At 37.5% G+C, this 27,678-nt stretch overlaps 1 protein-coding gene across 6 annotated transcripts in view; it reads left to right on the top strand.

Moving 5' to 3' along the window:
• Positions 1 to 27,678, top strand: part of TANC2 (tetratricopeptide repeat, ankyrin repeat and coiled-coil containing 2) — a 359,086-nt gene that overhangs the window by 175,061 nt on the left and 156,347 nt on the right. For 3 of the 6 annotated variants that reach the window (XM_070390029.1, XM_070390030.1, XM_070390032.1), the window contains exon 5: positions 11,369 to 11,479. The exons of the other annotated variants lie outside the window; for them this stretch is intronic. In XM_070390029.1, coding sequence (XP_070246130.1) covers positions 11,369 to 11,479 — 111 coding nt within the window. The remainder of the gene's footprint in view (positions 1 to 11,368; positions 11,480 to 27,678) is intronic. 6 annotated transcript variants of the gene reach the window in all.

The raw sequence follows: 27,678 nt of genomic DNA on the forward strand, positions 1-27,678 counted from the left end.
TTTGATCATTTGTGTCAGGAATTGTCCATTTCATCTAAACTGTCTGATTTCTTGGCATAAAGTTATTCATAACATTCTCTTATGATCTTTTTCATTTCCGTAGAGTTGATAGTGATGTCCTGTCTTTCATTCATAAGTTTTGGTAATTTGTGTCTTTGCTGTTTTTCTTGGTCAGTCTGGTTTAGGATTTTTCAATTTTTTGTAGGTATATAGTCTTTTATTTTTGTAAAATATTAAAGTTATATGTATCTTTAAAGTATAATGCATCTGTTTTGTTTGCTTTTTGTTTGTTTATTGAAGTATAGTTGCTGTTGTTGCTTTTCAGTCTCTCATTCATGTCCGACTCTTTGCAGCCCACGGACTGCAGCACGCCAGGCTTCCCTGTCCTTCACCATCTCCCGGAGCTTACTCAAACTCACGTCCTTTGAGTCAGTGAAACCATCCAACCATCTTGTACTCTGTTTTCCCCTTCTCCTCCTGCCCTCAATCTTTCCCAGCATCAGGGTCTTTTCTAATGAATTGGCTCTTCACATCAGGTAGCCAAAGTGTTGAAGCTTCAGCATCAGTCCTTCCAACGAATATTCAGGATTGATTTTCTTTAGGATGGACTGGTTTGATCTCCTTGTAGTCCAAGGAACTCTCAACAGTCTTCTCCAACACCACAGTTCAAAAGCATCAATTCTTTGGTGCTCAGCCTTCTTTATGGTCCAACTCTCACATCCATACATGACTACTGGAAAAATCATAGCTTTGATTATACAGACCTTTGTTGGTAAAGTAGTGTCTCTGCTTTTTAATACGCTGTCTAGGTTTGCCATAGCTTTTCTTCCAAGGAGCAAGCATCTTTTAATTTCATGGCTGCAGTCACCATCTGCAGTGATTTTGGAGCCCAGGAAAATAACATCTTTCACCGTTTCCATTGTTTCCCCATCTATTTGCCATGAAATGATGGAACCTAATGCCATGATCTTAGTTTTTTGAATATTGAGTTTTAAGCCAGCTTTTTCACTCTCCTCTTTCACCTTCATCAAGAAGCTCTTTAGTTCCTCTTCGCTTTCTGTCATAAGGGTTGTGTCATAGTTGCTGTACAATATTATATGAGTTACAGGTATATAATATTATATAAGTTACAGGTATACAATAAAGTAATTCACACTTTTTAAAGGTTTTGTACTCCATTTATAGTTATTGTAAAGTAATGGCTATGTTCTTTCTCTGTGTTGTACAATATATCCTTGTAGCTTATTTTATACCCTATTATGGGTTGACCAAAAGGTTCATTTGGATTTTTCCATAAGATGTTAAAAAAAAAACCCAGACTTTGGCCAACCTAATAGTCTGTGCTTGTTAGTCCTCTACCCCTGTTTTTCCTTTCCTCTTTTCCCTGTCTCTGGGCCTCCCTGGTGGCTCAGATGGTAAACAATGTGCCTGCAGTGCGGGAAATCCAGGTTGGATCCCTGGGTCAGGAAGATCCCCTAGAGAAGGGAATGGGCCCTCCTCCTTTCCCTCTCTCTATGGGTAACCACTAGTTTTTCCTCTTACATCTGTGAGTCTGCTGCTTTTTTGTTATATTCACGGGTTTGTGGTATGTTTTAGATTTCACGTGTAAGTGATATCACGCAGTGTTTGTCTTTCTTTTTCTGACTTGGCGTGATTGCCCTTCAAGTCTGTCCATGTTGCTGCTAGTGGCAGAATAGTAGTGTGGCTGAGTAGTATTCTGGCGTGTGTAAGCGTGTGTGCGTGTGTTTGGTATACCACATCTTCTTTATCCATTCATCTGTTGATGGATGCTTAGGTTGCATCCATATCTTGGCAATTGTAAATAACACTTCTAGGAACATTGGTAGGCATGTATCTTTTAGAATTAGCTTTTTTTTTTTTTTTAATATATACCTGGGAGTGGCGTTGCTCAGTCAAATGGTAGTTCTCTTTTTAGTTTTTTGAGACGCCTTCATACTGTTTTTGACAGTGACTGCACCGATTTACACTCCTATGAACAGTGTACAGGGGTTCCCTTTTCCCCACATCCTCGCCGACACTTGTTACTGTGTTCTTTCCGATGATAGCCATTCTGACGTGTGTGAGGTGATATCTCATTGTGGTTTTGATCTGCATTTCCCTGATGATTAGCAGTGTTGAGCATCTTTTTATAGGCCTGTTGGCCATTTGCTTTCCTCTTTGGAAAAAGTCTATTCAGTTCTCCTGCCCATTTTTAAAGATTTTTCATTTTGTTCATCTTTTCAAAGAATTCTTAATTTCATTACTGTCCTCAGGCTTTTTATTTACTATTTAATGCTTCTGCTCTGAAAAAAATTGAGCCCTGATATCACATCCTCTAAGTTTTGGTCAGTAGACAGCTTTATGAATGTATTCATGGTATTCTCTGACTTTGAAGTTATTACTTGCAAATAAATACTACTAATGTACTATCTAATGTCTAGGTTGGTCATAACTTTTCTTCCAAGGAGCATGCATCTTTAATTTCATTGCTGCAGCCACCAGCTGCAGTGATTTTGGAAACCAAAAAAATAAAGTCTGTCACTGTTTCCATTGTTTCCCCCATCTATTTGCAATGAAGTGATGGGACCAGATGCCATAATCTTAGTTTTCTGAATGTTGAGTTTTAAGCCAACGTTTTCACTCTCCTCTTTCGCTTTCATCAAGAGGCTCTTTAGTTCTTCTTTGCTTTCTGCCAAGTGTGGTGTCATCTGCATATCTGAGATTATTGACGCTTGCTCCTTGGAAGAAAAATTATGACCAACCCAGACAGCATATTAAATAACAGAAACATTACTTTGCCAACAAAGGTGCATCTAGTCAAAGCTATGGTTTTTCCAGTGGTCATGTATGGATGTGAAAGTTGGACTATAAAGAAAGCTGAGTGCCAAAGAATTGATGCTTTTGAACTGTGGTATTGGAGAAAACTCTTGAGAGTCCCTTGGACTGCAAGGAGATCCAACCAGTCCATCCTAAAGGAGATCAGTCCTGGGTGTTCATTGGAAGGACTGATGCTGAAGCTGAAACTCCAATACTTTGGCCACCTCATGCGATGAGCTGACTTATTGGAAAAGACCCTGATGCTGGGAAAGATTGAACATGGGAGGAGAAGGAGCCGACAGAGGATGAGATGGTTGGATGGCATCAGTGACTCGATGGACATGAGTTTGAGTAAGCTCCGGGAGTTGGTGATGGACAGGGAAGCGTGGCATGCTGCAGTCCATGGGATTGTGAAGAGTCGGACATGACTGAGCGATTGAACTGACTGAACTGAGTATCTAATATACCATCTCAAATTGCATTTTTTGTCACTTCTCTGTAGCAGTTGCCTGTGTTACTGTTCGTAAATAGTTGTTCTGTACTTTATTGAATTATTTATTTAAAATTATTCATTTTAGTTATTTAGGTTTTACTTGTTTAGAGTTTTTTGTTTAGTTTTCATTATTAGGAAGTTAGTATTGAAGTCTTTAGGTGATAGATACTTTCTTTAAAAGACCTTACTTTGGTATTCAAATCCCTAAATTTTCAACAGACTGATTGATTGAGTGTTTTCTCTGTACTTGGATAGCTGCTGTATTCTTTGTGTTATGTTCAGGTGAGCTCCTCCTTTTCATTGGGACCATATTGCTATAAGTTGATGCTGATCAGCTACCTTTCAATTTTTTTAGATAGTAGATATGGTTGCTATTAGTCTTGGAAACTATAAAACTACATAATATTGCTTTTTCCTCAAATAAAATAAATTCTGAATTTCTTCTTTTTAAAACTGTTCACTGTGATCAGTGGAGATAGGGAATGTTCGTATGAGAGTCCATCATGGATAACTAGTGGCCACACACTGATATTTTTGTATTGGTAAACACAGTTGACTTCACTTTGCCACACTGCACACATTTCATATACTTACATTCATACAGGTTTCAAAGAGATCAGATTTCAAATAGTCTGTTGTCAGAAATAAATATTATGTTGTGTTTCTGATAACATTAATGTATCTATTCAGATTTGAAATAAATGTGTTCTGATTATTTGATACTTCACAGAATAGTATGGGTGTAAAACAACATGCGAGCATTTTTGTTTGTAGTTTAGAGTCAGGAGAATGGGGAGACTAAAGACGGTAATACATGGTATTTGGGGAAGAAGCAAGGAAAAGAGAAATATATAAAACATATACTTCATTTTTTATACTTTATAGATGAAAAGGGAACCAGAAAGGTACTTTGCCAGCTTAATGTTAATTTTGTAATTGGTTGGAGCAGTAAAGTTTTATTTTTCATTATCATGTGTCAGAAGCTCTTTCTACAGTGGACTAGCCATTATTTGATAAAGACTGTCATGTCACATTTTAATTTCCTCTTTCTGGGTTGCATCTGAGGGTGTTCATTTCTTTTATATGTTTTTTATTTTCTATGAATAGATACTTTCTTCTTGCTAAAAAACAGGAAACTATATGAATTACAGTTCTTTCTTTTCATCTGCTTTTCACTTATATCTAGCCCGTGTCAAATTGTCAGATTCTATTGGTTTTCTCTCTCAATTTTTTTAAACTTGTTTTTGATCCCTCTGTTTTAGGGGAGTCATTTGTTTTTTGTTGCATAACTAACAAAAGTTCCATGGCATTCTTCCTTTATTCAGGGTGTGGTTTGTGTCACCATTTAAGCACAGTTACGAGAAGAGGTTGATCAGGATATTGGATAAATACTATTCTCACGATTTTCCAGTTTTAAACCACCATTAGATTGGGGGTTAAGGAGGAAATAAAGAGTATCACAAACCATCTCTCTCCTTCTGCCCTTGCTTCCCACCCTCACTCTAGGAAATCCATTGTTACTCAAAGGTTTATTTTTCTAGTAAATGTTTAGGAAACTAAAATATTATGAATGTTATAAGAGTTTGCCTATGAAAGCTCTGTTAAAAACTTTTTAAAATACAGATTTTTCTTTCCAAATAAAATTTCCACTCTCTCTCTCTACTTCCTTAACAGTTAAATTGTTCAAAACTTTCCTCCTAAGTTTTCTTCTAAGAATTATATAACTTTAACTTGCATTTAGGTCTTTGATCCATTCTGAGTTAATTTTTGTATTTGGTATAAGATAAGGTTCCACCTTCATTGTTCTGCATACACATATCCAGTTTTCCCAACACCGTATATTGAAAAACTTGTCGACTTGATCCATATGAATTTTAGGATGACTTTTTTTATCTATGCAAAAAAACCTCTGGGATTTTGATAAGGATTGCATTGAATCTATGGATCATTTTGGGTAGTATTGCCATCTTAACAGTGTTAAGTTTTACAATTCATGAGCAAGGATTTTCTTTCCATTTATTTGTGTCTTCTTTATTTTCTTTCAGCAACATTTTGTAGTTTCAGAGTTTCAGGTCTTTAGCTTCCTTTATTAAATTTACTTGTAGGTATTTTTTGTTGCTATTTTAAATTGAATTGTTTTCTTAATTTCCTTTCCAGATTGTTCACTGTTAGAGAATTTTTGTATGTTGATTTTGTGTCGTACAACTTTGCTGAGTTCATTTATTGGTGGAATCTTTAGGATTTTCTATATTTATGATTTTGTCATCTGTGAACAAAGATAACTTTGCTTCTTTCTTTCTAACTTGGACGCCTGTACTTCTTTCTCTTGCCTGTAACTAAAACCTTTTTATTCTCCTTTCACATTTGACAGTGAATTTGTCTTTAGATTAACCTTACTAGTTCAGTTCAGTTCAGTCCCTCAGTCATGTCTGACTCTTTGCGACCCCATGAATCGTAGCACACCAGGCCTCCCTGTCCATCACCAACTCCCAGAGTTTACCCAAACTCATGTCCATCGAGTCGGTGATGCCATCCAGCCATCTCATTCTCTGTCCCCTTCTCCTCCTGCCCCCAATCCCTCCCAGCATCAGGGTCTTTTCCAATGAGTCAAGTCTTCACATCAGGTGGCCAAAGTATTGGAGTTTCAGCTTTAGCATCAGTCTTTCCAATGAACACCCAGGACTGATTTCCTTTAGAATGGACTGGTTGGATCTCCTTGCAGTCCAAGGGACTCTCAAGAGTCTTCTCCAACACCACAGTTCAAAAGCATCAATTCTTCGGCGCTCAGCTTTCTTTATAGTCCAACTCTCACATCCATACATGACCACAGGAAAAACCATAGCCTTGACTAGACAGACCGTTGTTGGCAAAGTAATGTCTCTGCTTTTGAATATGCTATCTAGGTTAGTCATAACTTTCCTTCCAAGGAGCAAGCGTCTTTTAATTTCATGGCTGCAGTCACCATCTGCAGTGATTTTGGAGCCCAACAACATAAAGTCTGACACATTGTCCACTGTTTCCCCATCTATTTCCCATGAAGTGATGGGACCAGATGCCATGACCTTTGTTTCCTGAATGTTGAACTTTAAGCCAACTCTTTCACTTTCATCAAGAGGCTTTTTAGTTCCTCTTCACTTTATAAGGGTGGTGTCATCTGCACATCTGAGGTTATTGATATTTCTCCCTGCAGTCTTGATTCCAGCTTGTGCTTCTTCCAGCCCAGCATTTCTCATGATGTACTCTGCATATAAGTTAAATAAGCAGTGTGACAATATACAGCCTTGACGTACTCCTTACTAAGTATGCATTTAATCTCAAAACCAACTTTGTGAAAGTACTTTCTTGGTACTTTATGTTCTACTCGTCTTTATATTTATCCTTCAGTTCTCATTTTCCTCGTCCTTGCTTTTGTTTGATCTGGCTCCATACCATTCTCCCATGAATATCTGAGTCTATGCCAGTTTCTCCATAGAAGTTCCCCTTTGCTGTGAAACATTTAATGAAGACAAATACTTAAGTAGTAATTAAAATTTATATTTTAATGTCTTTATAGTTGCTTGGGGCTTCCCTGGTGGCTCAGCTGATAAAAAAAAATCCACCTGCAACGTGGGAGACCTGGTTTTAATCCCTGGGTTGGGAAGATCCCCTGGAGAAGGGAACAGCTATCCACTCCAGTATTCAAGCTTGGAGAGTTCCATGGACTGTATAGTCCATGGGGTCACAAAGAGTCAGACACAGCTGAGCGAATTTCATTCATAGTTGTTGAGCAAGGTGTGCTTCAGCATCATCTTCAGCATCTCAGTTTACAGAGGAACCTCCGTAGATAGATTTTCTTTTTCACCATTAACATTTCTTTATGATCTATCTGATTGCTCTTAATCCCCTGTCCTCTACCCCTCAGTGATCTTGGTAAAAATTAACAAGTACAGACACATTGGTCTCTCTTCAAAACAGGCTCTGAATGATGGAAACTTTATAACTGGGATTGGTTTAAAAAATAAATAAACCCATAACACAAGAGTTGTAGTGCTAAAAGAGTGATTGAGAAGAAATCCTAACTTTTAACCATAGATATGAATACTTTCAGAGATGAGGCCTTGATTTCTATTTTGTTTCAACTTTTTTTGTTAGATGAGGTCTTTTAGTGATCCATTTTCATGAGGTATTTATAGATCTCTCTAATCCGGTGTCCACAAAGTTTAGTGTGCTTTCGAATCACTTGGAGGGTTTGCTAAGCACAGATTGCTGAGCCTATACTGTCTCAAGTTTCTGGTCCTCAGCTGGTTTGACACGGGGTCTGATCATTTGCATTTCTAACAAATTCGCAGATGATGCTTTACTGCTGGTCCAGACACCACAGTTTGAGAACTAGTGGTCTAAATCATACTGTTTAACTGTCTGTACCCACATATTTCTCTTTGTCTAACTTAGACCATTTTGACTTGGGTTTTCTACCACCTTCTAAGTTATAGCATGTTTTCTTCAACATTATTTCCTTCTCAGTTTTAAAAATTTAATTGGTAATATCACTGTTCTTATCATTCCCCCATGGCATCTTAGACATCTTTGTTTTACCCCTCTGTCACAGACAGTTCAGACTTTCCAAAGCATGCTGTATCTGTAATGGTGATGATGATGACAATAGCAGCAGAAACAGTGATAAAAACAGCTAGCATTTGTAAAGGATATTCTGTGCTGGCACTTTTCTAACCATTTTATTTGAGTTAATTCATGTAATCCTTGCAACTGTCCCATGCTGTAGCTACTGTTATTAATCCCAAGTAACTGATGAGGAAACAGGCACAGAAAAGTTCTCACAGCTAGGAAAAGGTCAAAGAGATGGGATCTAACTTAGGCTTTCTAGTTTCAGGGCTCAGATCGTTCATTCCTCTGTAATCCAGTCCTTCCCTACTATTCTGTTAAATTGACCAAAAAGTTCTGTTGGGTTTTCCAACAAGATCTTATACCATGTTAAGCTGCCTCTCCATTCTCTGTCTTGAAACCATGTGCTTACTTTGTTTTCTGTAATCATAGACTTTTTGCTCTGGGCCTAGTAAGGCTAACTTGCCCAGTTTCTTATTACCTGTAAGTGCTAGAGCTACAACCTCAATCTTTCAAATGACTAAGCCCATACTCTAATAGGATTCCCTGGTGGCTCAGACAGTAAAGAGTTTGCCTGCAACGCGGGAGATCCGGGTTTGATCCCTGTGTCGGGAAGATCCCCTGGAGAAGGAAATGGCAGCCTACTCCAGTATCTTGCCTGGAAAATCCCACGGATGAAGCCTGGCAGGCTACAGTCCATGGGGGCACATAGAGTCTGACATGACTGAGTGACTTCATCATAGTCTAATCAGTATGCATCCTCTGCATACAGTATGCATCTCAACTCAGCCGTATACCCAAACTCAAGTCTCGTACAGCATAGGAATCATATACCCAGTATTGGTTCAGATTTCAGATCAGTGGTTTCCTGTTATCTCTTACATCACAATAAAATACTTGGTTTGGTTTTAGAGTCCCCTTTGTTGTTTAGTTGCGAAGTTGTATCCGACTGCTTTGCAACTCAGTGGACTGTAGCCCGCCAGGCTCCTCTGTCCATGGAATTTCCCAGGCAAGAATGGAGTAAGGTACCATTTTCTTCTTCATTAGAGTCCCCTACTCATCTTACTTCAACCGCTTTAAAAAAACTGTTTGGTAAACCCTTTGACACAGAGTTCTTCTACCCATCTGATTCATCTTATATACCATTTATTTTACAGCAAAATGTATTAGCATTCTAGGCTTCCAAACTGCTGTGTCCCATCTTTCATGTTGACCGATTATGTTCTCCACCAACTAGTGTTAAGCATCTTGTACAATCTGTCATGCTTGTGATTGTATCTTCTGTGTGTGTTTGACTTAAGACAACACTAGTTCTTTATAATATGAAAGAGAGCAACATTATAATCTACCTTATAAAATAACATAAATTCATTATTAGACATGTACAGTGTCCCATAGATGACAGAGATGAAGGTAGAAAAGCAGAATTAAATGTCCACTGTGAACTAAAAAGGTAACAATTGGAACTCCCTGAGAAAATAGAGAAGTCTACATGGTATTGAATTTTCCATATCTCTAGGATCTTGATTTTCCCCCTTGACTTCATCTCGTAATTCTTAAACATTCTTCCTACCTCCCTCAACTTCTCCTGCCATCCTTCAATTTCTTTCTTACATATCTACCCTCAGTTGCTGATTTCTGTCTGTCTACTAGCCCCAAATTTCATTATAAAAACTGTTATTAAAATTTTTAGATGTATAGAGTCCCTTGAGCAGGGACCAGGGCTGTCTTTGTCAGAACTCAGCAGGTAAAAGAATTATTCTACTGCCATGATAAAATAATAAAATTCTAGGAAAGGACTTAAGAGATTTAAGAATTAAACTATTAATAATTTCTCCTATACAAAGCAATTTTGGATAAGTAAAATGTTTTATTATTTTTGAATTGGTGAGATTACAATGAAAGAGGTTCTAATGTTGGCTGCAGATAAAGTAGCCTGCAGATATGCATATAAGTCACTTGAGATCTTCATTTGTGATAGTGATTTTTTAAAAATAGGCTCAAGTTTTACAGTTAACAGAGGTGAGAATTCTGCTGTTCCAAAGCTTGCTTTTGGCAGAGAACCATTCTGTTAGCACCCTCAGTCTTGGTTGCCATGGAGACAGTAGACTTTATTTTAACATACACTTAAAATATACATACATACCCTAAGATTTAAGTGTGATTTAGTTGACTGTAGGTTTTGAGTATCAAAAATACTTTCTATTTTTTAAAGACTGTATTTTTGACCTCCAAAGAAAATAGAGTAGAATTCTGGTCATGGTGATGACAAAGTTTTGCATTACTTTTTACAAGGTCTTTTAGGAATAACTTAGAATCCCCCTGTGAATCAGTAATGGATGAGGATTTTGAAGAACGTGCCGAAACTTTTGATAAAAGAAATGTGATCTTAAGCACTCACGTGTCTGGAACACCTATAGTGTATATAATGCATACAAATCAATTTCAGATTCGGCTGGTACTTTTGCCACCAGTATTATACTAAGCACATTCATCCTATTACAGTTTGTTTAATAGAATTCAGTTTAAAAGTACCAAAGCAGTCTTCAGAATTTTACCTTTTAATATATTTAACTATTTAAATGTATATCAATAATGTTCCTTAACATTTTTGCCTAAAAGTCATTAAATAAAATGTACACTAGCTTTTACTATGAAAACTTTCAATTCATGAATTATGCTTTTTTCATTCATTCATTCCTTATAAGATTGAGTGAATTCCATGGCATGGAATATTGCTGTTCCATAGACCTCATAATTATATTTGTAAGCAAATCACATCTCTTTATCTTTAGCAACCAGTTGCAAACTCTCATGGCCTAGTTAATATCTTAGTCCACTAGCAGGTTTGACTTCTTACCTAATAGCTGAGCAGTTAGGTAAATGGTTTCCTTGTTAAGCTAAATAGGTTAATCCTACTTAAGGTAGTTATCACAACCCAGTATTGTATTGATAGTTATTTCTGGATAAAGAAAAGTTTTGGTTACATTTATTATAAACAAAATTTTAAAGCTTAGTCTGATACTTCAGTCAGTTAATACCTGTATTTAACAGCAAAGGAAGACAAAATCAGAAAGCTCTTTGCTTTATAAGGAAAGAGAAAATAGCTAAAGGTAATAGATGATTAGATTTTAGCTTTTCCAGTTTGCAGTGACTTTTTAACAAGACCCATCTCCTCTATGAAGAATGCAGTTAAATTTTTTCCTGGCACCAAAAAAAAAAAAAAAAAAAAAAAAATAGGGTAACCTGATCTGAGTCTGACAGAGTGTGTCGTTCATTTAAGTGCTTCCATCTGTTGCCTGCTGTTCCCCTTACTCATGACCCCTCTATGTTTCTCTTTCCTTTCTCTTTCCCTGTTTCTCTTTCCTTTTTCTTCCTTTCTTTCTGTTTTCCTCTCTCTCTCTCGTTTTTTTTTTTTCCCTCTCCCTCTCTCTCTGTCTCTTTTTTTGTCCTTAGCCCCTCTGAGGAAGGCAAAGTTTGTTGAGAGCCCACGAATTCCAGAATCCGAGCTTGGCTCACCAACCCTCACTTCAGCTCAGAAACTGGACGTGGATGCATACTGCCCTGGTAAGCGTGCATGCAAAGTATCTGCTTTGAAAGAGGGAGGTTTGGATTAGGCCCATCCAACAGAGCAGTGTTTTGCATGTATATTATTCATAAAATCACAGCTGTTATCTCTTGTGCAACTGACGGTGTATTTTCCTTATTAGAGCAGTTTCTACTGAACATCCTTTTTGATTATTGATATAATTATGTAGATATTGAAAACAGCTTCAAGGATAATTTTCAAAAGAATCAAAATAATTTGGTAGATACATTCTCAGGGTGTGTGACCCTGATTTGTGTGACCTGAGATACTTGAAGAAATTTTGCTTTGGCCATGTCCACTCAGCAGTGTTCAAGTGTGAATAAAAATGTAGATTCAACCCTAGTCCTTTGCATATGATCTTTTTTTTTTTTTTTTTTTGCCTTAATCCCTATTGGTTTTCTGAACAGTTATAGAAAATAGTTGTGATGTTGGAAACATTATACTTGAATTAGGAAAAAAAGTTACAGTTTCCTGATTTGGACTCCTGGACACTGACTGTTAGAAATACCTCTTCTCATGAATGGCCTGTAAGCACATGTGGGAGTTCACTAAAACCCTTCTTGTGTGGGAGCCAAGCTGACACAGACTCATTATCAATGCTTAGATTCTTCCAAACTTAGATGAGTTGCTTGGCAACATCCTTTACACTTACGCTACAGTGAGTCTATAGAGCTATGTTAGAAATGTTCACAGCCCTAGTTGAGTATACAGATCAGAGCTTCAGTAAAGAACTTTAGAAGACTTGGTTTTAGGTCTTTTGTTTATTCCTGCTCATTAAAATCAATGTTAAACCACAGTGGATACCACTACTACACATTTACCATACTAGAGATTAGCAGAATAAGGTGATTTCTAATTCTAGGTAAGATATCAGTAGCTGTAATCTGAAATGTCAGGCTAGTATACCTCTGAAGCCAGGTGAGACATGTAATTTTTAAAAAAAGACAGGAGGCAAAAAACTTGAGGCAAACCTAATCAGAGACATTTGATTTTATGAACCAGCTTTGAATATTGAAAGACCTTAGGGATTTCGCTTTCAAGTTGCAGAACCTTGGTCTTCATCTACTGTTGTAAATGACTTTCATTTTTAAATCAATCACAGGTAGGTATTAGAAACTAGCTTTTCTGTATCTAAAAGGAACAAAGTAGCATCCTAAAATGACACAGTAGCACATTGTTAAAAGAATTCCTGTTTTGAGGTATTATCATGTTTCTTGGACATTGGAATATTATACTCTGCATTTCTTCATGCAAATTTTGGTATAATAAAGTAAAATAATTAAATGCACTAATTCTCTATTCCTGCATTGAGGTTTGGAAGAGAAGAGAGGTCTTTTCTTTTTCAGATTTGCAAATCAGATTTAGTGTGGGGGGACTAATTTTTCACTTCCTGATTGCCTATCTGACATCTTTAATCTAATCTAGTGATTGTTACTGTCAAGAAGCAAGGGAGCTGCTGTTATTTAGAATGCCAGTGCTGAATCATTATGAAAAACCTTGTCCATGTTATTACTTATGTATATTTTCCACAAACATGAATCTTCACTGAATTGGAATTGAAGCAAACTAAACCTCAATTAACATTTTCAGAAAACCAGGAAGAAACTAAAACACATTGCCAAAATGTTAATTGCCACACTCTGCAGTCTCTCCTTTTCTTATCCGAAGCAGATTTAAGGCATAGAAACGTCTTAGTGATTTGTTCTTTTATAATAAATTCTGTGAAAATAAGTTTCTGCGGAGATAAGATTAGTGACCTGGGGGTTGAAGCTGTAATCCTCTACATAGTACCAAAAATTAACAATAAACAAGTAAATTTAGTATACTCATAAAGCAAACAAATATTCCATTCTTTCTGAATTTCTCTTACATAGGATATACTAACAGAATAATGATCATATTAATATTTTATGATATACTCATACATAATGCAGTTAAAACTAGTGATCTGATATCTTCCTTTATTTATTATCACATGCAAATTTGGAGAAAGAGTATATGTCACAGAGGCAACAAGCATAAGCTAAAGGTTAAATGAGCCCTGGTTCTCACATTTTAGCATGCTTCTCTGGTGGCTCAGTGGTAAAGAATCCGCCTGCCAATGCAGGAGGTGCAGGTTCAATCCCTGGGTTGGGAAGATCCCCCGGAGGAGGAAATGGCAATCCATTCCAGTATTCTTGCCTGGAAAATCTTATGGACAGAGGAGTCTGGTGGGCTACAGTCCATGGGGTTGCTAAGAGTCTGACATGACTTAGAAACTAAACGACAACAGCAGCAAGACTTGCTTGGAGGATTTCTTCAAAGGCAGATTGTGGGACCCAGCCCCAGAATTTCGGATTCACTAAGCCTGGGTAGGTTGAGAATTTGCTTCTCTAACAAACTCTCAGCTAGTGCTGAAGCTGCTGGATGAGGTGCCACACTATGAGAACCAGCTGGGTTACAGGGTGGCTGCCAGCTGCACCCATCATGCTCATTCTGCTGTTGATGTCTGAGGAGTAATTGGTGATGTTGTTTCTTTATTATCCGGACCTCAACATTTTGGTGTCTGTATTTTAGATGGGAAGAAGAAAGCTTTTGTTTCTGAGAGATGGACATGTATTTTCCTTGGTTTGTCTTTTGGTCCATGGTATCTGTGTGCCTGTAACGAGTTTTCAGTGTTGTCCTGCAAGGAAAAGGAAATTGTGGATCAAATCAGAGCGAGTTGTTGATGTTTGGTCTACAGGGACTGGGGAAAGCTACAATGGGGTATAGGTGTTGATCCAGATTATTTGTCTAATAAACTGAGGGATTCAGTCTATATAGCATTAGATTCTAGAATACTTAAGTTTTACCGTCCCTCAAATCAGATTTGTTGTATACAGAAAATGTGAGGAACAGTATGAGTAAACAGTATGTTTTGGTTCCGCAACTGAAACCACAGAGATGATCAATGATGTTACATAACTGAACTTCCAGAGTCGGGGAGGTCAAGTGAATTGTGTTTGATAATCGTCTTACATTGAGGAAATTAGGACCTAGAGAATTTAAGTGATTTGTGTGAGGGTATAAGCAGGATTTATTGTTGAACTCTTGAAGTGGACACAGTGTAGTCCAGAAATACAGTACCCCTAACTCTATTACTGTGTAAAATTCTATAAGCATCCCTTGCTTGGCCCTTAAATTAAAAAGTAGAAAATTCAGTTTTTAAGTATGAGACAAGGCTGTATTCTCTTTTTAGGGTAACCAACTGATATCAGTGATTTCAGTAAAACAATTGCCTAAATGAGAGAACGCACTCATCCTAGCCTCTAACTTTTCTGCCTACAAGCATTGGTTATTAGCTGTGTGATTTTAGGCAAGTCACTTAACTTGTCTAAGCTTCAGTTTCCTCATCTGTAAAAATGGAAATGGTAATCTTAAATCAGATTAATAAATACAGAGCACTTAGCAGAATGCTTGTTTTATAGTAAATGCTTATAAATGTTAGCTAATTTTGTTATTATTATAGTGATGATCCTGAGTGTATATCACAACATCTTAAAGTGTTTTTAAACAGGAAATACAAGATGTAAAGGTTTAGGGTCATTTTTAGTTAGAATGTGTCTGCCTGTGTTTCAATTACAGTTTTCTCCTTAGTAGTTTTGTGATCTTGAACATGTTGTGTAATTTCTTCGTGCCTCAGTTTCCTATCACAGCAACGTTACGTATAACATTGATGTTACTTGATAATTTAACAAATTAAGTATATATTTGCATAGATACATGAATACACATTCAAAGGGGGAAATGTCTAGAAGAATACACCAAACTAACCTTGGTTGCCTAAAGAGGGAGAGAATTGGGATTCTGTTTGTTGTCAGAGGAGAGAGTAGCATTCGTGAGATAAGAACATTATCTTATGTTAGCAGTGATTGTGGCTGGCTGGTGGGATTACAGGTGATTTTTCTTTTCTTTATTGGGCAGTATGTGTTTCAGAGAGCTCGGGTTCTGAAATTAACTCTACATTTAATTCCTAACTCTGTCACCTACTAGCTGTGTGATAACATGTAACATTCATAGTCTTAAATTCCTTGTAGGATTGTGATTAAAAACAGCTTTTTTTTTTTTAACAATAAATCTTATAGAGTTGTTAAGATTAAGTAAAATAATGTATATGACAAATGCTCAGCTCAGGTGAAATAAATAAGAAATGTATTACCCTTCCTGTTGTTCATCATCATCATTATACTTTTCTTTTCTAAAATTTCTGCAGGGAATTTGTATTGAGGTTTTTCAGTAATCAGATGCTACTAAAGGATAGCAACATTCCTTCTTAGTTTTTTCAAGCTTTTTATGTTGCACATTATAACAACACATAATTTCAGGTGTCGAAATGAACCTTGATACAGATGGCAGGCCAAGTTGACAGTTTCATAGGACTTTTGATACATGTGCAAGGTTAAGAGCCAAAGTCCAGACCAGAGTTCTGAAAATAGACAGGCTTTTATCCATAGCAGATACTTTCAGAGGAATTTGAGATTAATCTTTTTGTAATAGATCCTTTTGAATCTCTTTAAAAATGGCACTGTCCTTCAAAGGACAATGTTATTTAAGGTGACAGCAAAATTAGGATGTATTTGAAACTCAAGAATGGAAGAGAGTTTTATGATACTTTCTTACTTGAAGGTGCATATTCATGTTTTTGATTCATAAAAGACTTTTTATTTGGATTTATTAACAGCATTGTGTACTTTATAGCACAAGTACAAGCCACTGTACATGATGAATAGTTCACATAAAGTGAGTAGTTCCTTGATTCCTCTTTTCCCAACTCCTGTGTAGTCATGGTCATTCTACTTAGAAGAAAAGGATGATCTGTTTTCTCATCTTCTGTTGTTTGTTTTTTTTTCTGAAAACATTATCAGATGTTACCTTTATTCCAAATGGTTTGGCATTCTTCTTTGCTGTGAATTTTATTCTTTAGAGATAAAACCCTCTGTCTGGTTTTTGATTGGTTTATGGGTACCAGGAGCCTTTTTCTTGTAATTCACAGCTTCTATTATGTTGTATTTGTATTTCTTATGTCTACTGTGTTGAAAACACAGATATACTGCAAGATTTTTAACCAGAGTTAAATTGGTGAGTTTTGGGGTGAAGGGTTTCTAAACCCCTTAAAATTATATACAAACACTGTTCTACATGCACATATATACTTCTTTCTGTTAATATAACAGCTTCTCAGAGCAACCTGTAACACATCTTTCCCCACTACCCGCCCCCAAAAAGAAGGAGAAAAGAAATGCTGTTATAAATGTTGAAATGGAATGAAGGTTGTTAATGGTACAACTGTTAGAACAACAACAACAAAAACCCCACCTAAATGTTGGGTAGTGGACAAACTTATAAATCAAATGAAGGTAGAAATGCACTGCAGTGCCGCCCTAACCAGTGAAAGTCCACATAACAACTAGAGAGAGGAAGCAGAGGGATAAACAGGAATGATCTCAGCATATTTCAAGCATGAGAGAGACTGCCTGAAAACGGATTATGCACATAAGCACACCAAAGAGCTAGAATAAGAGAATGAACAGCTTTCCATCTGCATACTCCTGTACCAACTAATAAGTTCTTAGCATGTTAGAAAGTTCTTCCAGTGGACAGGTGCTTTATTGAATAGAACTTTTCACTTTGAACATTTTTAGTTGTTTTCTTGATTTACATTTTATCATTATTTAAGACATTAACCATCTTTTTCAATCAAAATATAGTGAATTGACAATGTGCACTAACCTCTGCTATACAGCACAGTGCCTCAGTTATACACATGTAGACCTTCTTTTTTAATATTCTTGTCCATTATGGCTTCTCCCAGGCTATTGAATACGTAGTTCCCTCTGCTGTAGTAGGACCTTGTTGCTTATCCATCCTCTGTATACTGGTTTACATCTGCTAACCCCTAACTCCCAGTCCTTCCCTCCCCCATTAACTGTCTTCTAACTGGCCTCTTCTCAAGGTGTTTTGCATCACAAATTATAAAGACTTGGCCTGTAAGTATGGTGCTTAGATCTGTAATTCAGTTAGATATCCAAATGGAAGTTTTTGTATTAACTCTAAAATCTGTCTTAACTTTGGGTTTTTGAGGCAGTGAAATGCACTAGTTTATAGCCTGCAGACCCGAGAGCCAGGCTGCCCATGTTCAGACACTGAGTCTACCACTTTGTGCTGGTGTGACCTTGGGCATATTACTTAACTGTAAGACTCATTAATTTCCTTATCTGCAAAATGGGGATTATAATATTACCTGTATCATAGGAATGCTGTGAAGATGTAATAATTAAAATATATAAAATAATGACAATCATGTGGTCCAGAGTTAGTTTTAATAAATCTTAGCTACCGTTAAAGTGTTCCACAGCCTTTACTGCTTTCCCTCTATGAATGGTATGTGTGGAACTTTCCTGATGGTCCAGTGGTTAAGAATCTGCCTCCCAATACAGGGAACGTGGGTTCAGTTCCTGGTTGGGGAATTTAGATTCCGCCTGCTGTGAGGCAACTAAGCATGTGCCCAACTAGAGAGAGGCCTGTGTGTCACAACCAAGATCCAGTGCAGCCAAGTAAATAAATAAGTACTGAAAAGAGTGCTGTGGGTAAGAGTATCACTATCCTTTTTATGAGAGCACTTCACAAAGAGGATAAAATTGCACCTGTAACCTGCTGTCACTGGCCTGTTTTCATAAGCAGTCTATGCATAGATTCTAAGCTTTGTGGGTTTTCGGGTTTTTTTTTTTTTTTTTTTTTTTTAATGAAGGCAGTTTTTCATAGTGACAAATAGCCCTGGGATCATATAAACTTGGCTAAGTCTAACCATGCCACTTACTAGTTGTATAACTTTTATTATTTAGTCTTCCTAATTTTCTGGTTCTTCATCTGTAAAGGACAGAGAGTAATATCATGTACTCCATAGGTGTTTGTGATGATTAATTAAGATATAAGGTACTTATTAGCACAATGTCTGGAGCACCAGTTATTATGATGAATAACATCTCTCACATATATATATGTTATTATAAATTTATTTCTGAAAAAAAATGCAGCTTTATGTTCTTCTTTCCCTACGCAACATATATATATGTTCCTGCAGCCCAGTATTCATGAAAAATTCAGTGGAAACAAAGAAGAGACAGAAAGATATTCTTGACTTGTGTTTTGATACTCAAGAAATTAGAGATTTTAGGAATTCTGTATTTGATGTCACCACTGCCATCCTTTATCTCTAAATCACTTGAAATCCTCTTTCTCTGTTTTTCCTTGTTTAGAAGTTGTTTGTTATAACATTTAAATTTAGGGAATTCCCTGGCAGTCCAGTGGTTAGGATTTCATGGTTTCACTGCCAAGGGTCCAGGTTCAATCCCTAGCTGGGGAACTAAGATCCCACAAGCTGCCAGGATCATCCAAAAAAATAAAATTAGTTAAAAAAAAAAAAATGACAGCCTAGGCAGTAGTCATCTCAGGGCTCAATGGAGAAGGCTCCTCTTTCAAGTTTATTATGCTTATGTTTGTTGAAGGATTCGGTTCCTCTGGGCTGTTGGAACAGAGGGCCTCAGTTCTTTGCAGCTTTTACCAGAGGCTGCCCTCAATTCCTTGCCATGGGTGCTTATCCACAGGTGATCTCACCCATGGCAGCTTGCTTCCTGAGAACAAGCAAGATGAGAGAGACAGTTTTTTATAATTTAGTCTCAAAAGTGGCCTTGTATCACTTTTTGTTGTATTCTCTTCATTAGATGCAAGTCACCATGTCCATCTCACTCTCATGGGAGTCCATTGAAATTTTAAAGATAGTTGTTTAAAATGAAGCAATGAATTCTCCTGGCTTTTTCTGTATATTGATACATACTATTCTGTATTCTGCTTCCCCAGTGGCTCAGATGGTAAAGAATCTGCCTACAATGTGGAAGACCTGGGTTCGATCCTTGGGTTGGGAAGATCCCCTGGGGAAGGGAACCACTACCCACTCCAGTATTCTGGCCTGGATAATTCCACGGACAGAGGAGCCTGGCAGGGTACAGTCCATGGGGTCACAGAGAATAGGACACGACTGAGCAACTTTCACTCCACTTCATTCTGTATTCTGGAAGCACAAATCCTTCTCATCCTTGTCTCCATAGCATTCCTAGTATCCCTCCCTTTTATATTCAGAATTCCCTTGCTGTTCTTCTAGTAACTGTCTGTAGGTCTTTCCTCTTGCCTAATCTCTACTGTTACTGTTACTAATCTCAGTGAAGTAATTCTTCCTAAAATGGTGTTTTTCTCTTTAAGTCTGAGTAACTTCATCACATTATTTTAATGTGCAGGTTCTAGAATAAATTTCAGATTTGGAAGCCAACAGAGAATACATTTGCCATGTAGACAAAGGTGACTTCTGAAGATAATAATTTTCCTACTGTAATGAGTATACAATTGCTTTACTTTCCACATTAAAATAAATTGTACGATGGGTAAGGAAATCCAGGTCAATAGGGGAATAATATGGAAATATTTGTAGTACACAAGTAACACATTTTTGCCATATTTTGTATCTCACACATATGTCTATTCAAAACAGTCATTGGAAACCTCAGTTTAAAACCCAAAGGGGCAGTCAGCGATGAACAGTCTTACAGATTTTTATGAAACATTTAAGGTTCTTTTAATACTGCTTTTCATTTCAGCCAGATAGTCACCATCATACATAGATGTGTGCATAGTATTTCTCATGCACTGGAGGCAATTATGTAGGCAAGGAGACTCTAGTGTAAGAGTTGCCAAGCAGTGAGTGCTCTCTGCCTCTGTGTGTCCTGTCTCTACAGTGATCCTCGCTTCCAGTGGGAGAGAATCAGAATAGTGGGATGTTGTAATGGAAGATTATAAGCATTTAAAAGCCTCTTCTCTAAGCTAAGTGCCAAACTAATGAATTTTTTAAGATGCAGAAAGTCCCTAATCTTATAAAAATTTTATCCCCAAATAGCGCAAGGGAGAAACACCGTATGTGTGTGTGTGTTCAGAGGATTTTCCCCCCATTTGTTTCTGTATGTCTGTAAGTTATTAGTAAAAAGAGTATAGGATTATTAGTAGATAAATTTACTTCTTAGGCAGCATTTTTTCCTTATCCGGCTTTATTGAGATATAATTTACATGTAATATTGTGTAAGTTCATTGTGTAAAACATGGTTTTTATAGATATGGTTTATTGAGGAAATTCATGGAATCTCAAAAATTGTACCCACATACAAAATTTTGCATATTGTCTGAGTTTTGAAAAAATTAAACTTTTGGTCTGTTTGCCATCTGTTAACAGTTTTTTCTGAAAACCAGTCTAAGCAAACCAAAATGAATAAGAATCCATGAGTAGAATTTTCCAAGGAAGTTACATTACTGCTAACTCCTATTCTGTACCCTAAAGCTAGGTATCTAAATACTGCAACTGGAGAGATGCCCTAGAGTTAATTTAAAGAAGGCAGTCATTAGGAAGGAAGTAGGTGAAAGGAAGGGTAAATAGAAATTCAAACACTTCTGCTTCTAAGACATGGAGTCCTGTGATTATAAGTTCCTTAGATTTCTCTGCACCTGTCCCAACTAAGGCACTTTTTTCCCCTCAGTTGAGGATCAACAGTAACTTGTGTCATTGATAGCCTGATGTGGATCTCGTTTTCTCATCCACCTCCAGGGACCTTTCTTCCCCACCTTTCTGCCCTCTAGACCCTCCGTATTGAGAGGTGATTCTCACCTAGAACTGTGGAAAACATACTAAACCACTATCTTAGCCTCTGACTTACATTTAATTTTAAAACAGACAAATTTTTCTAGAGAAGGTATTCAGAAACTGTTTAGCAATCACATTGAAAAGAAATAGAGTGCTTTCAGGCTGGCTGTATATTCTGCAACTCATCATGCTCTTTATCATTCCTACTGCCCTTACTGCTAGCCATACCAGATGTATTAAAATTGCTTATATCCTGAAAGCATTTGAGTTTGCAACCTCTGCTTTGGGTTACAGGGAGTGGTCACATTTTCTAGGAGGTGGCAAACCAGGTGGCTCAGTGGTAAAGAATCTGCCTGCCAAGCAGGAGACTCGGGTTCGATCCCTGGGTTGGGAAGGTCCCCTGGAAATGGCAGTCCACTCCAGTATTCTTGCCTGGATAATTCCATGGACAGAGGAGCCTGATGGACTGCAGTCCATGGGGTCGCAAAGAGTCAGATGCAGCTGAGCACACACACACAGAGAAATGGATGATGAAAGAATGAAAATTTCCCTTACTCCCTCCCTATTAAAACATGCAATTTCAGGAGATTTATAGACTTCCAGGAGAGTGTGTATCAGAGGATCTCAGGTCAAGAGTTCTTGATTTAGATCCTTCAGTATCTTTACATGTGCTACCATTTAGCATATGGTTTGTAATTAGCTACTATGGTTTAGCTCTACCAGAAGAAAGTATTATGCATGACTGAACAATTGAAATCTCATGTTACTTTAAAAAGAAAAAAACTAAAGGAGAATTTCCTCAACCAGTAACCTCTAGTGGTGTTAGGGAAATAGTCACCCTCTCCAACACAGTGATCATCAAATGTGACTCTTAATTTCGTTACTCTTTCTGTGTGCTCAACTTCCTCCATCTCCACCACTCATCTCACAGACTCTAGCTCTTTTCTGCTACATTTTTGCAGTATTATATTAAGAATAAGCTGAAAAGATTGCCTACACTACTCTAATCCTGTGACCTTTACCATGATTTCTTTTGCGTATTATTCTGCTAATTCTCTTGCCTTTTCATACACCTAATTATTTTTGGGTGCTGGATTTAATATTTGAACATATGTATAGAAATGATTTTTTTTTTCCAGAGAGGGTTTTCATTTCTTTTGCCACCTGTGAGCAGTTCAGTCCAAGTTCTGCGTTGAAAGTTTTCTAGGCTAGTGAAATGACACAAATCAGGACTGCAAAAACTATTTTACTTCTGGCTCATCTTTACCCCTAGCATGTAGCTCCTAAGGGCCTCAGGTATGGGGTGTTTTACTAGAGTTCCCATTCCTGGCAGATCCTAGACTCCAGTTTTGTTCCCTTGACATTGTGAGACAGCTAAATGCACAGTTCAGCTGCTCAGTTATTTCTTACCTGTTAACAAATGCCCCCTTGCTAAAGTGGCCCTCTGTGCTGGGCAAGATCTCCATTTCGGATTTCCATCTTCTCCCTGTTGTTATAATGATACTCATCACCTCCTTGTTGGGTCTTTAATGTTTTTAAAAGATTTTTAAAATATATTTTACCCAGTTTTTATTAATTGTTATCAGCTGAAAGGTCTCCAATTACTGAAAAGTGTCTCCCACCATTATTTCCTTTGGGGAAAGAAATTCTAGCATTTATATTTTTAGATTGTACATACATCTAAAAGTATGTGAAAGAAGCGTTTTTGTTTTTCTGTTCTGTGCTCCCCATGAAGCTACATGGGAACAGACTGTACACTAATAAAACAGTCTTAGAACACTACCTCTTTGGACAAACCAGTCTCCATAAATTCTGGTAGAGGTCTACTAAGAAATTGAAATGATATTATTAGCCAGTTGATTAAATACAAAGAAATTCTCTTTCAAATGAACTTTTAGAATTGGTTCATTTTGAGCAAGTTGTTTCTTATTTGGACTTGGAAATTAGTCCTTTACATCAAAATTTCAACAAGTTTTGCATACTGTGGTTATGATATTACCCATGATACTGAATTGTTGAAAAACTCGCTTTTTTGCCCCTGATCTCAATCTGCTGTTATTTGACCTGCTACCATTAAATTGGGGAGGAAAATGTCTGCTTCATCCAGTAACAAATCCCAAGTGTAGTTCATAGATCATCAAGTTAAGTTCAACATTATTGTTTTCAGCTTTTATCTTACCCTCTACAATAGCCATAATAGTTAAATTATAATTCTGAGTGGATGAAGCTGTTTATATTGCTGGCAGAAAAAAAATTAAATAGGAGATAGGAGTCATCAAGCAAAAGATTGGAGAGTTTCTTTTAATGTTTGAAGAGGATCATGAGACCCAAGTTTCCTACAGTCTGGCTTCTATTTCTTGGCTCTGTTGCAAACCAATTTTAAAAGGAATGGTCTTATCTGCTGATAATGTTTCATTAAAACATTGGGTATCAAAAGCTGTGTAATGCATTTTTTGTATCTACCATAAAATGCCTAGTGCATATATTAAAGACTCAGTCTTCTATTAATCCACATAAGTCATCTTTGGTACTGTAGAACAGAAGGCTACCCTTAAAATGCAAAGGTATTATTTATTTTGTATAAATAATTTTTCTAAGTCTTAAAAAAAATGAAAGAGCTCTGGACAGAACTCATTTGTATACAAGTAAAACTTCAATTATAGTCAAGGGCATAAAATATGGATACTATTTTCTGGTACCTTACCAGAGAAATGATGTTTGTTTTCTTAGTTAAAATTTATTCTACATGATGAATTCTCTAGTATAGCAAATGCCTTATCTGTTCCCTAACCAAGTAACATTTTTTTATAATGACCCAGGATGATATGCTTTGTGGCTAAGAGAGAAGAAAGAATTAAGCTGTAAGTGAATCACCACAGCATTTTTCTAATGCAGGTTTTTGAGTAACAATTTTCCTAAGTCGTTTCTTCTCAAATATCCAAACAGGAAAAAAAATAGAACACTAAAATGATCAGAAACACTCATGTGGACAATTTGTGCATTTTCTCCTTGATGCTTCCACTGTGTCCACAGTGCATTAGTGTAGTGACTAATACATAGTAGATGTTCATTCAGTGTGTATTGAATGAATGAAATGAACCTAAAAAGTCAGAGGAAGGCAAAATGAAAAAATTTAGTGTGCTATAAATATGTGTAAATTACATAGTTTTCTCTTTACTTAAGAATGTGTCTTTTCTGGGAATTCCCTGGAGGTGCAGTGGTTAGGACTCTTGTGCCTTTACTACTGAGGGCCTGGGTTCAGTCCCTGGTCGAGGAACTAAGATCTAACAAGCCAAGTGGCACAGCCCAAAAAGAAGGGAAGAAAAAAATATGAAAGAGAGACAGCAGAGACAGTCCCATTGGGCTAAAGAAGAGGTTTCTGCCTTATTTAAAATATATAAATAAATACCCAACTAAGATAGTGGTATTGTCAAATATTCTTTTTTTTTTTTTTTTTACTTTTTTTTATTTTATTTTTAAACTTTACATAATTGTATTAGTTTTGCCAAATATCAAGATGAATCCACCACAGGTATACATGTGTTCCCCATCCTGAACCCTCCTCCCTTCTCCCTCCCCATACCATCCCTCTGGGTCATCCCAGTGCACTAGCCCCAAGCATCCAGTATCGCATCGAACCTGGACTGGCATCTCGTTTCATACATGATATTTTACATGTTTCAATGCCATTCTCCCAAATCTTCCCACCCTCTCCCTCTCCCACAAATATTCTTTTTTAAAAATGTCTTTTCTCTTTCTAATTTACTGCAGAGGGCTTTGTATGCTTGACAAACCAGAACCATGATTTCTTATCTGTTCTTATAACATAATTTCACTATGATGTTGAGAAAGGGGGAGTGGTATTTCTTTCAGTTTTTTGTTTTTTTTTTAATGTATAGTATCCCATTTGTTTTAAATTCAAAAACTTTCTCCTCCTATGGAAGGAAGACTGCCTGCCAGTGTAACTAGCATATGGGAACGGGCATAAAGCTTCACTGGATCAGAATTCAGCCATGGCAGCCAACTGAGATCAATCAGCTATAAGTGAACTGTAATAAATGTAATTTGAGAACATAATCAGTTAGTGTAAAACAAAGAATGAGAATTTCAGGAAATCCTGCTGGCCAGACATGACACATGTGTGTGCACTCAGTTGCTCAGTCATGTCCAACTCTGCAACCCCGTTGCCTGTAGCCCACCAGGCTCCTCTGTCCATGGGATTTTTCAGGCAAGAATACTGGAGCAGGCTGTCATTTCCTACCCTAGGGGATCTTCCTGACCAAGGGATCAAACCCTTGTCTCCTGCATTGGCAGGTGAACCCATTTATCCTCAGAGGTCAGGAAAAAGAAAATAAATACATGAGTAAACTTAACAGTATTCCTTTGAGAAACTGGATATATATACAAATGACCAGACCGTCTATAAAAATAGAATGCTGACACCCAACTTTCGGCAAATAGCCTAGGAACACAGTCTATATCTACAAGTCAGATTTGTAGGTAGTAAGATTACTATCTCAAGCAACCAGTCCAAGAAGCCAACAGTAACCCCTGGAACTACAACAGTAACAACTGGAACTAAATCACCAGGACTTGATTATTAACTGACAATTTCCCTAGTATTTGCCCTCACTTCCAACTTAAGACTAATGAGAGAAAGCTAAATATGCACACGTAACCTGTCTTATAAGATGCCCACTTCTAGTTAACCCACCTTCAGCATCTCTGTGCCGAGTGCCTCCAGTCGGCATACCTGAAGCCTGTCCTTTCATCTGCCTATAAAGCTTTTCCACTCCACTGCCTGCCTTTGAGTCTCTGCCAGGTCCAAGTGATGGTAACTGATGCACTTGCTACAGCAAGCTCTGAAGAAATAAATAAGTAAACAAATAAACAAGCTGTGCTTGTTCTTATTTGGGTGGTTGTCATTTATTTCCATGCCTTTTTTCCCACATAACATGATTATGGTATTCTGACCTAGAACACAATATATTGACTTCCATGCTTGGACGTAAATATAAACACACGAAAGAAATGCTTTTTTGATAAGACTCAGATTAGACGTGTAAAAAGTGAATGGATAGAATTAGATTCCTTACACGTCTTGAGAACAACAACATAGCATTTGTGTTAGTTAAAATGGAATTTCACCTGGAACATCGTAGCTGCTGTCGTTCCAGCGTGCAAGGGATCTCTTTTCCTGATCCGGTCCTTTATGCCTTTGTCTCAGCCTCCCCCTCGACAGCCACTTGTGCCATTCTCTCATCTGCACTTTGTGACTTACGTGGCAGCTGCCATCCTGTCACTCCAATGACAAAGGCAGAGATTGACGTGGCTCTGGAGTCTGTTAAGGCCTGGGTGATGTATCACTTTCCACGTTAATTGATTTTGACTTGGTCATCTCATGGCCCTGAAGCTATGCTGTGTGAGGTAAAGCGCTTTTCTGGTATACCAGTGTTACAGCTTCTGTCAGACTTCTACGTTAGAATTAACTTACCCTTTCAGTTCTTCACAGGGCCCCTAGTTTTATAGCTCTTTTATTAGTGTCATTTTCTTACCATCTTACATTACCTCCATTCCTCTTTTATCCCCAACCAGAGTAAGAACCAGGTTCCTGGTGTTAAGTTCAAAAAACATTGTAAATGGCATCTTCTCTTCCACCCCAAATTGTTTTCCCTAGAAACTCTTAAAAACAAGTTCCTGTATATATTTAGAGACATGCCTGAGGAGTTTAGGATATAGTCACAGACTTTCCTGTTTAAGAATCCTAATCACAGAACTAGCTAATTCCTGAGTGTCTCATCATTGTTCCTCCCAAATTCGGTGTAAAGCAAGCCTCTGATGAGCTGCCTTGATATATCAGTGTTCTGTGTGGATGTGGAGATTCCCTCGCCAACTCTTAACTACCTTAATTTTATTTGTTATTTAATTTTTTGGCCAAACCATGAAGCTTATGGGATCCTAGTTCCCTATCTGTCTGTAGTCTGTAGGAAGCACTGGAAGATGACTCTGTTCAGTCACTCAGTCTTGTCCAACTCTTTGTGACCCCATGGGCTGTAGCCCACCAGGCTCCTCTGTCCATGGGGATTCTCCAGACAAGAATACTAAAGTGGATTGCCGTGCCTTCCTTCAGGGGATATTCCCAACCCAGGAATCAAACTCAGCTCTCCTGCATTGCAGGTGGATTCTTTACCATCTGAGCTACTAGGGAGCACAAAGGGATGCATAGTCAGCAGGATTTGAATCTGCGCAGGGATACCCCGTTGGATTTCTATTCCATCACCTTAACCACTTGGCCACGACTAGTTCCCTGACCAGGGATCAAACCCAGACCCTCTGTAGTGAAAGCTTGGAGTCTCAACCACTGGACTGCCAGGGAATTCCCCAACTACCTCTGTATTGCATTAGTCAGTTCAGTCACTCAGTTGTGTCCGACTCTTTGTGACCCCGTGGACAGCAGCACGCCAGGCCTCCCTGTTCCAT

This window comes from Bos mutus, chromosome 19 (genome assembly GCF_027580195.1).
Source record: "Bos mutus isolate GX-2022 chromosome 19, NWIPB_WYAK_1.1, whole genome shotgun sequence".
NCBI lineage: Eukaryota > Metazoa > Chordata > Mammalia > Artiodactyla > Bovidae > Bos > Bos mutus.